The 13,626-nt window shown below is 41.4% G+C and overlaps 1 protein-coding gene across 1 annotated transcript in view; it reads right to left on the minus strand.

The window, feature by feature from the left end:
• Positions 1-11,488, minus strand: part of CALCR (calcitonin receptor) — a 65,761-nt gene extending 54,273 nt beyond the window's left edge. The window contains exons 1-2 of the mRNA XM_009286336.1: positions 11,338-11,488; positions 7,242-7,352 (exon numbers count right to left, since the gene is read on the minus strand). Coding sequence (XP_009284611.1) covers positions 7,242-7,352; positions 11,338-11,488 — 262 coding nt within the window. The remainder of the gene's footprint in view (positions 1-7,241; positions 7,353-11,337) is intronic.
• Positions 11,489-13,626: the final 2,138 nt, after the last annotated feature.

A 13,626-nucleotide genomic window follows, 5' to 3' on the forward strand; every position in this document is an offset into this window, starting at 1 on the left:
AACCCTTTTAATAGGGCTTTTTAAAAAAAAAAAAAAAAAAAAAAAAGAGACAATCCTCCAGAACACAGCATACTTTCAAAATTACTGTGAGTTTCAAATCATTGTTTTGGGGGACTTGTTGAAAATCAATACGTGCATCAACAACACCGAGAGGAACAGTACATGCTATCTCAGCCTTCCAACTCTGCAGCTTGGAGATAGTCTCAGACTGCCTGTGTGGCAATGTTGCTGTTGTACTCATTGCCAGATATTATCTAAAGCTGGAAAAAGTTTTCAGTCATAGATAAAAGATTAATGGTTATGCTACCATGGAACACAGTGTACAAACATCGTACCTACTATCCCATGCACTCTGCAAAGTTTGCAACGGCTTTTGTTAATATGCTATAGAGTATAATGGTAATATCATCTATCATCTCTGTACTTCAGTGCCTACGCAGGCACTCTGCCAAAGTTTAATGTGGCTTCTGTAAGTTAGAGACAAGCCTGTTGCCTCATATTTTTCCTTGAAGCCATACAAACACAACTGATCCTAGTTTGGAAGCAGCCGTGGCCCATGGATTTCTTGCTGTGATGTTGTCAGAATACGGGACTGGGGGATAAGCCCTCCACTGTCCATCCCAGTGACTCAAACAGGTCAAACATTTCTTCTAAATCTATGTTTTTATACAGAAATAAAACTGCAAGTCTGTAACCCAACCACTGTTCTACTGCAAATTATCCTACAGTGGCCCAGTAGCAGGTGTGGGATTATGAACCTGGGCACGTGTTGGTTTTTATGCTAATCAGAAGAATCTAGTAAACTCTGAAGAAATACACAATGTGTAAGGACGGGTAAGGCAACACTAGCAAGGCAAACTGGAAGTGTGGGCTTTAAGATTATTAAAATACTATGTAAACACTAATTTTTTAGGCTGTCTGTACCCTATCAGCGTGGATAGGGCACCACTTGGGCATCACATTATTCAAAGTGGAGGAACAGTGACATTGCATTTAGCAACCTTAAAGTTGTGCAATTCATAGGCAGTTGTGCATGCTCCCTGTAGTTAGCTTAGAAAGACAGACGCTTCAAGAGCTGTCTGGGAAAAATAGATGAGAGAAATCTCATCCACAAGGGCAGTTTCATGGGAGTAGTGAAGTGTCTAAAAAGATTAACCAGTAGTAATATTTTTGCATGTGGTACTGTTTGTGCTACCGATAGTGCTTTTATGAATCATATTTTCATAAAAAACAACTCAGTCGTTTATATGTAACAAATATCCTAACCCAACAACTCTGGAACAAACGTGATAGCTCTATCAATCAGTTTTTTTACAATTAGACCAACTCTATAGCTAGCACATGTTAAAAGAGTCAACACCATTTTTTTATTTATTGTTGAGTTATGAGCTGGAAGTAGAAAGAAGTTTTCCTCTGTTGCAGTGCATGCTCAGCACATACCGGACATTGAATTCTTTGTCATTGTTTGGCTAGACCTGTGTAGTGCTTAGTTTTGCAGATGAGGGAATAGCTGATGTAGCACATCTGATTTACTTACATCCTCAGTAAAATATTCCAGAAGAAAATTTTTCAAAAATGAAAAAATCATCTGATATAATACAACAGACACCCTAGAAAACTTCAATTCCAGTGTACAATGGACACTAGAAAACTTCAATTCCAGTGTCCTAATAAGTGAAGAATTATCACTATCATCAGAATGCCTCAGTCAGCAGAACTGGAATCTGTATAATAGAGTCATATTGTGCACTGTGGGGATAAGAATTGATTTTTAAAGTACAACTGTCAAGCTTGCTAAGAAGCAGGACAGACATACACAGAAGGGTAGGGGGAAAAGAAGCAGCTGCACAAAGAGTTATTTGTTATATCTATCACTGTCTGAATGATATCACTTCAAGACAGGAAAATAGGACCAGCAGAAATCCAGAGCTGGCTTTTTTAGCCAGAGTCAGGAAATTTGCATTTTATGGCAGCAAGAGAAGGGCTCTCCCAGGCCCAGCCCTCCCTGTGCTGCTCAGGGTGCTCCAGCAGGTCCCTGGGGCTCCTGCCCACCGAGGATGCTGCTCCTTGCCCGTAGCCTGCTGTGAGCACAGGCACGTCGCCCTGCTGAGGCACAGTGCTGGGTGGGAAGGAGCACATGGACTGGGTACGCAGGAGGGGAGACCATGGTTGGGAAGGTGCTTGAATTAGGGGATGCCTGAGGAAGTGGCCTCCCTGCCTGCCAGGAGTGGAAAGGGCCGCAGCTGCTGCTGCGACCCAGAAGGTCTCTCTCCCTCTCTGGTTTGTGGAAGGCCATGATTTCTCATCTGCAATGACTGCTTTTGCCAGCTTGGCAACCTCCTCACCTGAACACTTTGTGCATTTTGCCAGCTGTGAGAAGGGTGCACCTGTGTTCCTCAAATCCAGTCCCTTGTGGTCATAGGCATCCCGGCTGCTAAATCCAAAAGGGTCTGCAAGAGCTATTCAATCTGTTCCCCCTTCTCCTGCATGGAGCATTTATCCTTATTTCTCTAAAGATATTTTGTAAGAAAGACAAAGCAATTCAGAGGCTGCAGTATGGCACAAGAAGAGAGTTGCAGAGAACACAAATACCGCAGTGCCTCTGCCCCTCCGCTGCCGTGACCCACACTCCAGAGCAAGGGGACCTCACCCCCTCTAGTCAGCGTCAGAGCAGGAAGGCTGTACTTCCATATTCCTCAGTCGTGAGAGGAAACAACTCATTAATCATTATCTGAGGTAATTGCTTATGGATACACATGGATCTGTTTCCAAATTGCACTTCTAGAAACTTTGCTCTTGGAGCCACATGAAGCATTATGAGTAACTGGTTTACAAAATGGAACCAAAGACAGAAATGCAACAAAGTGGAGAACTGAGCGGAGTTCTGCTAAACGCAGCCTTGGATCACAAAGTTGGGCAGGGCTTGCTCCCTGCTGGGGTGGCTACTGCTCTTAACCACTGCTCTTTGCCCAAGAGAAAAGGGAGCAAAAGTGAAACGAAAAGGTCCGGCTGCCACAGCGCAACTTGCACATTCAGCTCCATTGCTGTATGTGACTGCACCAAATTAATCCTGACCAAACACACCGTGCAGGGAGAGTGAGGTGGGTAATATAACACTTCCCTTGCCACAAACCCAACAGCCTGTGCACAGCACAGGGCAACGCTGTGCTCCTCCTGCTGCCCCCAGTAAATCTGCCTTGCTAGAAGGCCATTACATCCACAATATATTTCCCTTTTTTTATTAGCAAGAATATTACCAGCATGAATTACATAGTACATTCCTATCAAATTCAATTCCTAGCAATTTCAGCGTGACCTGAAACCATTTCAAAGGGATTACAGCAAAGATTAACCTGGATAAAATATGAATATAAAATACAATTCAAGAGAAACTGTCCATGTTGCCTGAATAGGGGAGTATAAAACAGCCCTGCTCAGAGCTTCACAGTCATCTTCACAGGATGAGACAATGAACTTCCTGCTGCCACTGGAGTTAAAGCAGTAGGTCTGGGTATGTTTTCCAGACAAATTGATTTGGTTTTATGCATTATCACATTGCATGTGATGGTCATTGCGAGAAAGAGATTGCTACAATAGGCAACAGTTGTTTATTGAAAAGGACAAAGTTGTCACAGCTTGTAGAGAGGGGTTTCTGTTTGTCTGTTACCTTTAAGATACTAATTTCCTTTCACAGGATAGAGCTTCCTCAGGTGGGGAAAGAAGTATGGGAAGCCCTAGCTAACTGAACAGACTAGATTATCACAGCGGTCCTTCCTTCTTTCAGAACACAGATTCCTATGGAGTAAGAACTGATGTAAGTTCAGTGAAATAAGTGGGACTATATCTGGTAGTTACTTGTGAAGTTGTCAGACACAAAATAAACAGACCACTGAGCGTGTTCTCCATCATTTTGCTTCTTTCTTTTTCTCCAGAATATGATTTCACCTTATTTACTTTCGAACATACTCTAGCAATTTCTTCTTGGCATTGATACTGAATGTTGTTGGGGGTTCAGATATAGAGAGCTGATATACAGCACCCACAGGTACAGATGGGAGGAGGATCCGATCCTATGCTGCCAGATAATGTTTCACTTTTCCAGTTACAAAGGATGTACATACCAAAGCACAAAAAGAAAGCTGAATGACATTATTTTATTCCGGGACTCAAAGCTATACATGGCCTCAAACAAAAGTAACTTAGCCATCAGTGAGCTGATACACAGTTGTTCTGCAGATCTCAGTGCAGCCCAAAGCAGCACAGCGTGAAATCCTTGTTTCAGAAGTCCATGGAGTTACTTGCATGCCTAAAATACATGATGAGGTGGCTTGATATCATGGAGACTTAATGGGAAGGAAATGTGACAGGCACTGCAGTTTTCATCTTGTAAAATCATTGTTCTTTAGAAGGAATTTTCTGTTTCTCAGCAGAAAATCTAGCTGTATTTTGTTTAACAGGCATAAGTTACCAAAGGAAATAATGACTTGTGACACAGAACCTGACAGACTTCTCAGGACAGCTGAACCTGTGCTTTTGGCCACCTGTAAGTGGCAGCCACTTCCATTAGCAGTTGAAAGACTTCCAGACACCCCCACGACTTCTTGTCTCCCTCCTACTTTATTAAGTCCTGGTGTGACAATCAGCCACCTGTAAAGCAAAGGCTGGCTACCCACTGGTTTGATGCTGCAGCTGTAATACGTGCTGGGGAACTCAACAGCTACTCTAGGAAAGCGGCTCTGGCTCAACCAGGAGATGCTGAGCTTCTGCCGAGCCAGGGAAACAGTGTCAACTGACCAGGATGCAGGCAAAGAGGCTGACAGAGGTGCTGACAAGGAGAAGAGATATGTGCCAGGGGAAAAATACTGAGTCCAGAAGACCACAAGTATTGTTCCTAAACAGGACAGCAGAGAGAACAGCAGGAAGTTAATTACTGGAGGAAGCTGTTCCTCCTATGGCTGTGTTCAGAGAACAGGAATACTAAAAAATTCCCAAATCTGCAAGTTTTAGAGCATGGCAGAAAGAGTAACCACAGTACGCACACGCTGTGGGCCAGACTCTGCAGCACGCATCTGTACATTAAGGAGTGATTTGCAATCAGCCGTACAAGCCACAGACCTTGGCGTTAATAAGCATTAAGAAGTGAAGTGAGGTGCTTCTCCATGGATGGCTTCAAGTGTTACTTTGAAGAGTGCTGTTGTAGTGGAGCAATTAGTTCGGAACAAGCCACTGGAGACAAGCGGGCAAGTGGAAAAGCTGGGACCAGATGTCTTGGGAACGAGCAGGAGAGTGGCTCTGTAATCACTCCCATGCACTGAGGGATGAGGACCTCGAGTCATGGGGAGACTTTTGTGATCACAGGGCTGCCCAACACAACCTTTCGCAGGTATTAGCTCAACAGCTCATTGAGTATACATAAACTAGGACTGTTAGTGCCACAATTTTTTTTCTGTGAAAACCATGGAAGCAGGGAAAGTAGAAGCCTTGTAGTAAATTGTCCTATTCATCAAAGGGGCTGTTGCCTCATGGGGAGGATATCATGAACAAAATAGAGGCTGAAGCGGAAGGTACAGACCCCATCCAAGAGGCACCTCTAACATGCATGTAGGAAAAGGCTTGTGCAACCTCAGGATCCAGACCCTCAAGCTCTCTCCTGAACGTGGGCACTTCTGTCTGGGAACTGAACCAAGTTTGGCCAGTTCTTTTAAAATGCTCTTCTGGCATCTTTTGTGCAAATAGCCTAATGGTTGAAGCAGGTGTCCACAGAGAGGGAGACCTAGGTGAAAGGCACCCCTCCAGTTGAGGGTCTCAGCTCCTCAGCCTATTTCCCCCCAGGTGCTCCAATGATGAGCCATGAGCATGGCCCTGCTGCAAGGCTCCTCCTTGAAAACTATGACACTGTACAGAAAAGAGGTCAAGACTAAGTGTGTCAGAAAGCAAAAAAAAGGTCACAAAAGACAAGGCACTGTGATTCGGTGCCTTTTGTGTGTCTCAGGGACGTAAATGGCTGTAAAGATTTGTGGGGTAGGTCTCAGGGTATTCCCACAAGAGGTGGACAGTCACACTGCTACACAAGCTCACTTTCCAGGCACACAAATACTTCAATCCGTCCTGTATAATGCCTACTTCCCCTGGAAAGGGGGAGGTTCCTCCATCAAAGTTGGGATGCAGGCTTGAATCCCCTCAGACTGGGGCTGACACTGGAAGTTTCGCACTTGCTGGGTGAATTCTCTAATCATGGATAGCTTGATTTATAAAGAACAGAAATATCAGTCAATCTGGCTGCTCCTGCAAATGGGATTCAGCAAAATGTGTACTGGGTCTGATCCAACCTGGAAACTCCTCTGTTTCTAAATAGGCAACAAGCTCAACAAAATCAACAGTTTTAGCTAATGGTACTGGGTAATTAATTCACAGCTACGCAATAGTCTGTTTCCTTACCTTCCAGTTGGGCACGTACATTTTGAGTTAACCTTGTTGAAAACTTTTAGATTTATATACCCTCTCCCCTAAATGTTTCATTTCATAGTTTTTAACTGCAGTCAGTACCCTGTGTCTATGTTGGATTTAGCACACTGTGGCATCAAGCACCGCCTATAAGCAACGTGTCCTGAGTGTGGAACACACAACTGTGTCTTTCTTTTCTGTACTCTTTGTGGAGTTATACTTGTGTCCAATATTTCCTCATATCTATTTAGCAATATTTCTGTCCTTGATTTTTCCTTTCATTTGTCCTTTTAAACGTTCTTGAATTACTTCTCTTAGTTTGCATGGCTGCTAGTATTTGTATGAAAAATTCAATGAACAACTGAAAATTGGGAGACTGAAAGAACATTATTTCTGCTCATCTTCTTCATAAAATGATATTTTCCAATAAAAACTGAACAAAGCACATGCTGATACATATCTCATGCATATTAGCATTTTCTCTTCATTATAAAAACTTAGAATGAGGCATTAAAATGTTTTGATATTATAACTAAGTAGTTAATATTTTCATAAACTAAGTTCCATAAATCCATGGGTTATATTTACAAAAATATAAATACATATAAAATATTTTTAAAATGAAAATATATAAATCAGGCAACCCAAAAGCTTGATATATTTTAATTTCAGCGAGCCAAACTCTCTGAGATTTCACAGTGCTGCAAAAATGCCACTGGAAACATGCTTCCACTCAATGGCACAAATGTTTCGAAGACTTCCTTCAAAAGATAAGATGATAAAAAGAAATACTGTACCAGTCGGATCAAAGTCTGGAAAATAATCCGGACAATTCTGAGCAGTGACTCTTCCAGCAGGCGTGTCGTCCCAGCACAACCAGCCATCCCAGGTTCGGTTGCAGAACAGACCTGGACATTTAAGAGGAACGCAGTATTTAATTCAACACACAGTCACTCCTGAACCTGCTCTGTTCTAGCCTCTCAAGGAATATTGCTGTCTGCAGACAATCATGTTTTCTTTTTGCAATAAAAGCCCTTGTTATTGCTACAATTTGAGTGGCATTCAGGTGGCATTGTTTTTGTTGACCCGATGTTAGTGGTGTTCATTTTACTGGAAAGTAATGTTTTAAAGCCTGTTGAACTGAACTTTGAATGTAGGGTCTGATCCTACAAATTCCTCTTTTTGACCCTCCTTCTGTCCTTAGGTGTAAGCGTGTACACTAGTGGTACCCAAAGACCTTACAGACACCCAGTTTTCATTTCACCTTCTGCTGTTCAGCAGGTCTGCAAATCAAGTCTTTGAAATGTAAAGGTAGGAAGGGCTTGCAGGGACATCCCAGCTAAAAGCAACATTTGCAGAGACAATTCCCTCTAAGGTTGTTGCATTGCTCAACACTAGAGATCGGTGACACAACTACAGATCCAGTGAAGCAGGTGCAAGACGAATCTGTAACAGGTGAACTCCGCCTGCTGATGATGTCTGGATAGGCATGCTGCGATCCTGTCCTCATCATGCCCCTTCTGGGAGGGTAGCACTGTCAAGGCTGTGTCCCCTACAAGGACTGTTCCCAGCCCCAGAAATGATGGCCATACTAGAGAGGCAGAACACAGCTCATTCTTGATTCCTGTTACAGAGATGTTACATACTACGGTCCACAGAAACTGCGCTATAAGACTGCTTGCTGTAACACAATTTCCTGACTCATTGTGGATTTATTCAAGTAAAACATTAAAAAAACCCCTATACTTCTTAGTCATTTTCCATTTAAAATCAGTTTGTGTTAGGGAAAAGATATTTGTCATCATGACCATCAGGTTAAAGGGAAATACAGTGAGAAGGTACATCTTGCCTTTTTTGCTCTGGTCCCAAGGGTCTGCTATGACCATGTAGGTTGTTTCTGAAAGAATCATATGGAAGGCACCTAATAGCCATTGAAAGTTAATAAAATATGGGCAACTAATTGCTTCTGGTGCTTTTGAAATTTTCCACAGATAAGCTTTTTTACTGAAGCAAGAAAGCTGTAAAAAGACATCTGAATTGTTCAAATTTGCACCGATAACCGTTTTTAAGTCAAAATAGTTGTGGATTAAAAATTGAAAGCATAAAACATTCCAAATTAATTTTCTCCAGATTAGATGTCTAGCAAAAAAGATATTTTTATGAACACTTTTTCTTCATTAGCTAAGATTTTATGCACATCCATTTTTCCATTGTCAAGTTAAATGTGCTAATGCCACTTGTTCACGTAATTAACCAACTACCATATCAGCAGTTTGTTATCTTTCCTTCAGGCATTCTCATGTTCTTCTCTAGCTTTGAAATGTATCTGAAAGACTTTTAGGAGTCATTTTGTAATATCAAAGAAAAAGAAGAGTAGAAAATGTTTGCAACTTGAGCTTGTATCTGAAAGACACTGCAGAATGGGGTTGGTAGGAATTTCTAGCTTTAAATCCTTTGCCTTGCCTGATAAAGAAAAAAAATAACTGATGTTGATCTATACATTGTGGACTGTGTCTTTCAAGGTAAGTAACAGGATATATATGCACACATACATCCATAATATATATATACACACACACCCCTATATAGATACACATACATATATATGGTTTTTAAGTGTTTCAGGAAATAAAACAATGTAAGTAATAAAACAGAAAAGAAAGAGTTGAACACCATATTGTTGGATCACTGGCTAAACATATTACATTTTTGGATGGACAGGGAGTGCGGAAGTGCTGCACTGTCCCGGAGGGATGGTCAGGTGTTCCCATGTGCCTGAGCTCCTCATTTTGTTATTTCTTTGGGATTTAAGGTCATCAGTTCTACCTTGAAATGGGCAAGATAAGTGTGTGTACGTGGTCTGTTACTTCAGCTCTGCTGACACATGGCCACTTGTAATGCTGCCACAGCTCACCTGTGTTATACCATCTCTCTGGCTCCTGAGTGTGAGATACTATGTAGTTCTCTGCAGTTGATTGTCATCAGCTTTGAGCCCCACAATTATGAAGGATTTAAACTACCTTTGCGCCGGTCTACAAATAGGCTACATCAGGGACTGCAGAGATACCAGGGAAAAATTAGACACATCTCGGCTGGCTCTGTCAAGTTGTACCAGACACTGGGCTTTCCTGGGAACGCCAGTGTTAGACTCCACTACAGTTTGTGCTGAAAATGCATACCCAGTACCCCTCTTCAGCTCATATGTTGGACTTTTCCTCTCAGGAGACACCCCTACAGTTGTCCTTTGCTTTAAGGGAATTTCCCATCTCATCCCATCCTCCCTTTCAAATTTGCAGCCAAGAGACTTAGATCCTTGTTCCCTTCCAACCCTTTATGAAGCGTAAATGTTGGAGGGCTGGTGAGGATCCTGTAATTCAGTTGAAAACACAACTTCAGTAGTGTTGGCATCATTCGTTAGACACCCATTATCTTCATTCTGGGTTACAAATGAATTACGTGCATGTTGTTATGAACATAACAGTCCTCAATGGCATCACTTAAATCTAGCTGCCAGTCAAAGGAATGCAGGTACTGCTGTGCTGTGTCCGATGGCTGCAGGTCTGCCACTGCTGTCCTCCTGGGACAACACTGTCCTTGAGAACACTACCAGGAATTCATATGTCACAAGACACAAATTCCCAGCTCATGCTGGGAAAACACTTCAGCCCTTTGCAACTAATCACAGGAGCAAGGTGCAAAAGAAAGGTGATTCCAGTGAAACTATCAGTGGATGCAAAAATTACATATTTATAGAGCTGGAGACTAAAAGAGTAATCTGAACAGACAGGAAGTTATTTCCCCCTCAAGCCCAGCAGCTAAAGGCTTGTTTATGTCTGAAACATGATGCTTTCTATCCCATAACCCTGTTTAAATACTTGTGGGTTTTCCCTATTATTGGCCTGAACAAATACTTATTTGAAGCAAAAGGAATCTCTATATTCATTCCAAAACATTTCTGCATCAAGACCCGGGTATCTTAACATCTAATTATTCTTTGAGTCTTACAGAGCCCAGTAAAATCTTTGTGGTAAAGATGTAGAAATGTCTTTGTTCTTGTATTACAAAAAATCTCACATTATCTCCACCCCATCTATTAGGTTGGGTTTTTTTAATCATGATTTTTTAATATGCTTTCTCTTTAAACTGTGTCCTCAGCATCTCTGTTCTTTACTTGCATAAATCCCCACAATGCCTCCAATATTTGTTCTCTAGCCTCCTCATAATTTCTTCCATATTTTCTGTGAGAAAAAGGGACCAGAACGCTCAGTCCCAACCAGAAATGGTGCTTCATTTGTACTGTACCATTGTAGCACCACTATCATTTGTCATTTCCCTTTTTATTAATCTTAATAGGTGCCTCGTATTCAATAAAGATGTGTCCTCAGTGCGTTATAAACCTCTTTTTGCTAGTGTCACTGCTGAAGATGGAATACCTGGCACATCTGTGTTGGTACAGAGCATGGCAGCTATCAGCCAATACAAGAATGACAGAAAAACAAAGCAGTGAGCGAAGCAAACAGAATGACATTTATAGTTAAGAGATCGCTGTTCACAATCAGGTCTTTGTGTGAGCTTGCTGAAAGGTTCTGGAGAATGCCATTCCCTAAGCAAGAACAAGAGATATTCAAGCAGCAAAGCACTGAGCCAGAAACGTAGATGATGGGGGTACCGTCTGCATGGGGAGGAAGAGCTGTTCATTCCCTGGGCTCATGCCAGGCTTTTTTCTTTCTCAGCACTTAAGAAGATGCTAACTTAGTGTGAATTTGACTACTGCTTACAGGAAGTAAACTGCACCCTGAAGAAGACTGTGGGTTAGTAGGCAGAAGAAAATGTTTATAGCGATATAAGCAAGTGTGGCAATACACAAACAGATTTTTTTGAAAACTTTTTTACCTTTTTTCTTATAAGGAGGAGCTCTGTTCATCCTCTCATAGCATTTGAACTGCGAATCTATTATCTTCTGTCGTATGACTGAATTTTCAGTTACTACAGGCTCTAATGTAGGATCAGTATAATTTACAGTAGAAGAAAGGCTTGGAACCATTCTCTGTACAGAAAGGAAAAACTGTTAGTACAAGTGAATAAACCAGGAGGATAAAATAAAAAAAGTGAGGATCAGAAACCTCTATTATGCGTGCTTCAAAGGCCTTTTATTTGCACATGTGTTTAGCATTATGATAGGCCTTATACTGCTTGCAAAGTAAATGCTGAATTTTTACTAGTTTACCTCACTATAAACTCAGGATTTTAACCAAGCCCTTTTTCTTGGCAAAACAGAGGACCATTGAATACTTGACAAAGTCTTCAAAATCTTTTCATTTAGCTTAGCGATCTGCAAAAATATTTTGTATCTCCCCAAAGTTACACCCATGTATTTCTGCTCACTTGTGCCGATTTCTCTCCAGACTGCCCAGACAAAATACCTCAGAGTGCCACAGCCTCAAAACTGATTATTTCATGTTTTGTGTCACCTGCTTTGAGCTCCTTTAAATGTTAAGGTCACTGAAACACAGGGCAGAGAGTTTAAACCTCGCTACCTGGCCTTAGCTCCTAGTTAAGTACCTAAGCAAAGTGTCCCTAAATTTGAGAGTCTGAATAGCAAGGTCCTCTTTGATCAAGTGGCATCTTCGGACTTCTCCCACTCTGAGCTGCCTGCAGGGCAAAGGGAAGGCTCGTTGCCTCTGCAAGGCAAAAATCTCAAGTAGAGAGGTCAGTTATCGTTCCTGCCTTCCTTCCTTCCTTCCTTCCTTCCTTCCTTCCTTCCTTCCTTCCTTCCTTCCTTCCTTCCTCCCTTCCTCCCTCCCTCCCTTCCTCCCTCCCTCCCTCTGTTGCACAGCCCAGGTGTGTGAGCCAGGGTAGACATGAGAGTGTGGAGCTTTAGTTAGTTCTGTTCTGCCTTAATCCTGTATCAGGACAATTCTCTGCATGAAGGTGATAGGAAAGGATTAGTTCCTCTGCTTCCCCAAGCAAAAGCAATGCTGCTGTGGCACTTTCCTTGTATGACACTCTATTTTCCCTATACTAAACCGTACTAAAGCCATCACAAACACATACGGAGTCATTTACAGGCTGCTTCAAAACTTAGGACTCTCATAAACACACAAACTTGACATTTTTAGCAGCAAATACTAGTACACAGATCTTTAAGCAAGCATTTGTAGTTGTTCAAACTGAAAACATGACAAGTTTGAAAGTTCAAATATCAGCTTACTTCTTACATTTTTGCATCCCTTTTTTTATTGCACATCACAAGCAATTTATCTCATTAATACATTACTTTTTTCCCAGTTGCACAACTAAAACACCTTGATAAAACACGCAGCAAAACCACAGTATGTTTGACTTAGTTGAAAACAAAAAAGCCATTACTTTATCCTGATACTTCTGCACCAAACCATCTCAGTTTAATCTTTCTATGCTCTTATACCTAATCAATTATTTTTTCTTAATTTAATCTAATCTCTTTTGATACAAACATTTTCATTTTCAACTGTATACAGCTACTATCTGAAGATTGGAAGACAGTAAAGGCAGTTTATCTCATTGCACTTAAAAGGTACTTGAAATAAAATGGGAGGAATAGGGAGGAAGATATTTTCTGGCAGAAACAATTTTATATAAATTTTATGTGTATGCATACACATACACAAAAAGAGATATCATCTGACCATCCAAGTGAAAAAATAAGCATCTAGAAAGCTAGAACAGGAAATACAAAGGCAAAGGCAAAGCCCCTTTAAAAGATTAAAGGGAGTAGCTGGAGTCCATAAGGATCATTTAAAATCCAACCAATCAATATCCTAAATCCAGCATGTAGGGTAGTAAAGTGCAGATGAGGTTCTTCAGACACCCTCAGGTCTGTCTTAGCCCTTCATGTCCATGTATCACCACAGGCTTTGGTACTTCTCCGAAGTGATTCATAGATACTTCATGCTTATTTTTTCCATTCTTATTTTGAATAATACCTCAGTTCCAAGCTGTTTGCTTTCAAGAGAGGAATAACAGTATCGTCAAAGAAAGCTAGGGGGACTTCTGTGGCATCACCTCTGTTCTTGACGATTCCTTTGTTACTCTGGGCCAGTTTGGCAACACACCCATGTTTTGAAAGCATAATCATCTGATTATGCTTGGAAAACATCACCAATTGTCCTTGCCCTGAAACAATGCTTTTATTTTATTTTT

This window comes from Aptenodytes forsteri, unplaced genomic scaffold, assembly GCF_000699145.1.
Source record: "Aptenodytes forsteri isolate BGI_AS27 unplaced genomic scaffold, ASM69914v1 Scaffold55, whole genome shotgun sequence".
In the NCBI taxonomy this organism is placed as follows: Eukaryota; Metazoa; Chordata; class Aves; order Sphenisciformes; family Spheniscidae; genus Aptenodytes; species Aptenodytes forsteri.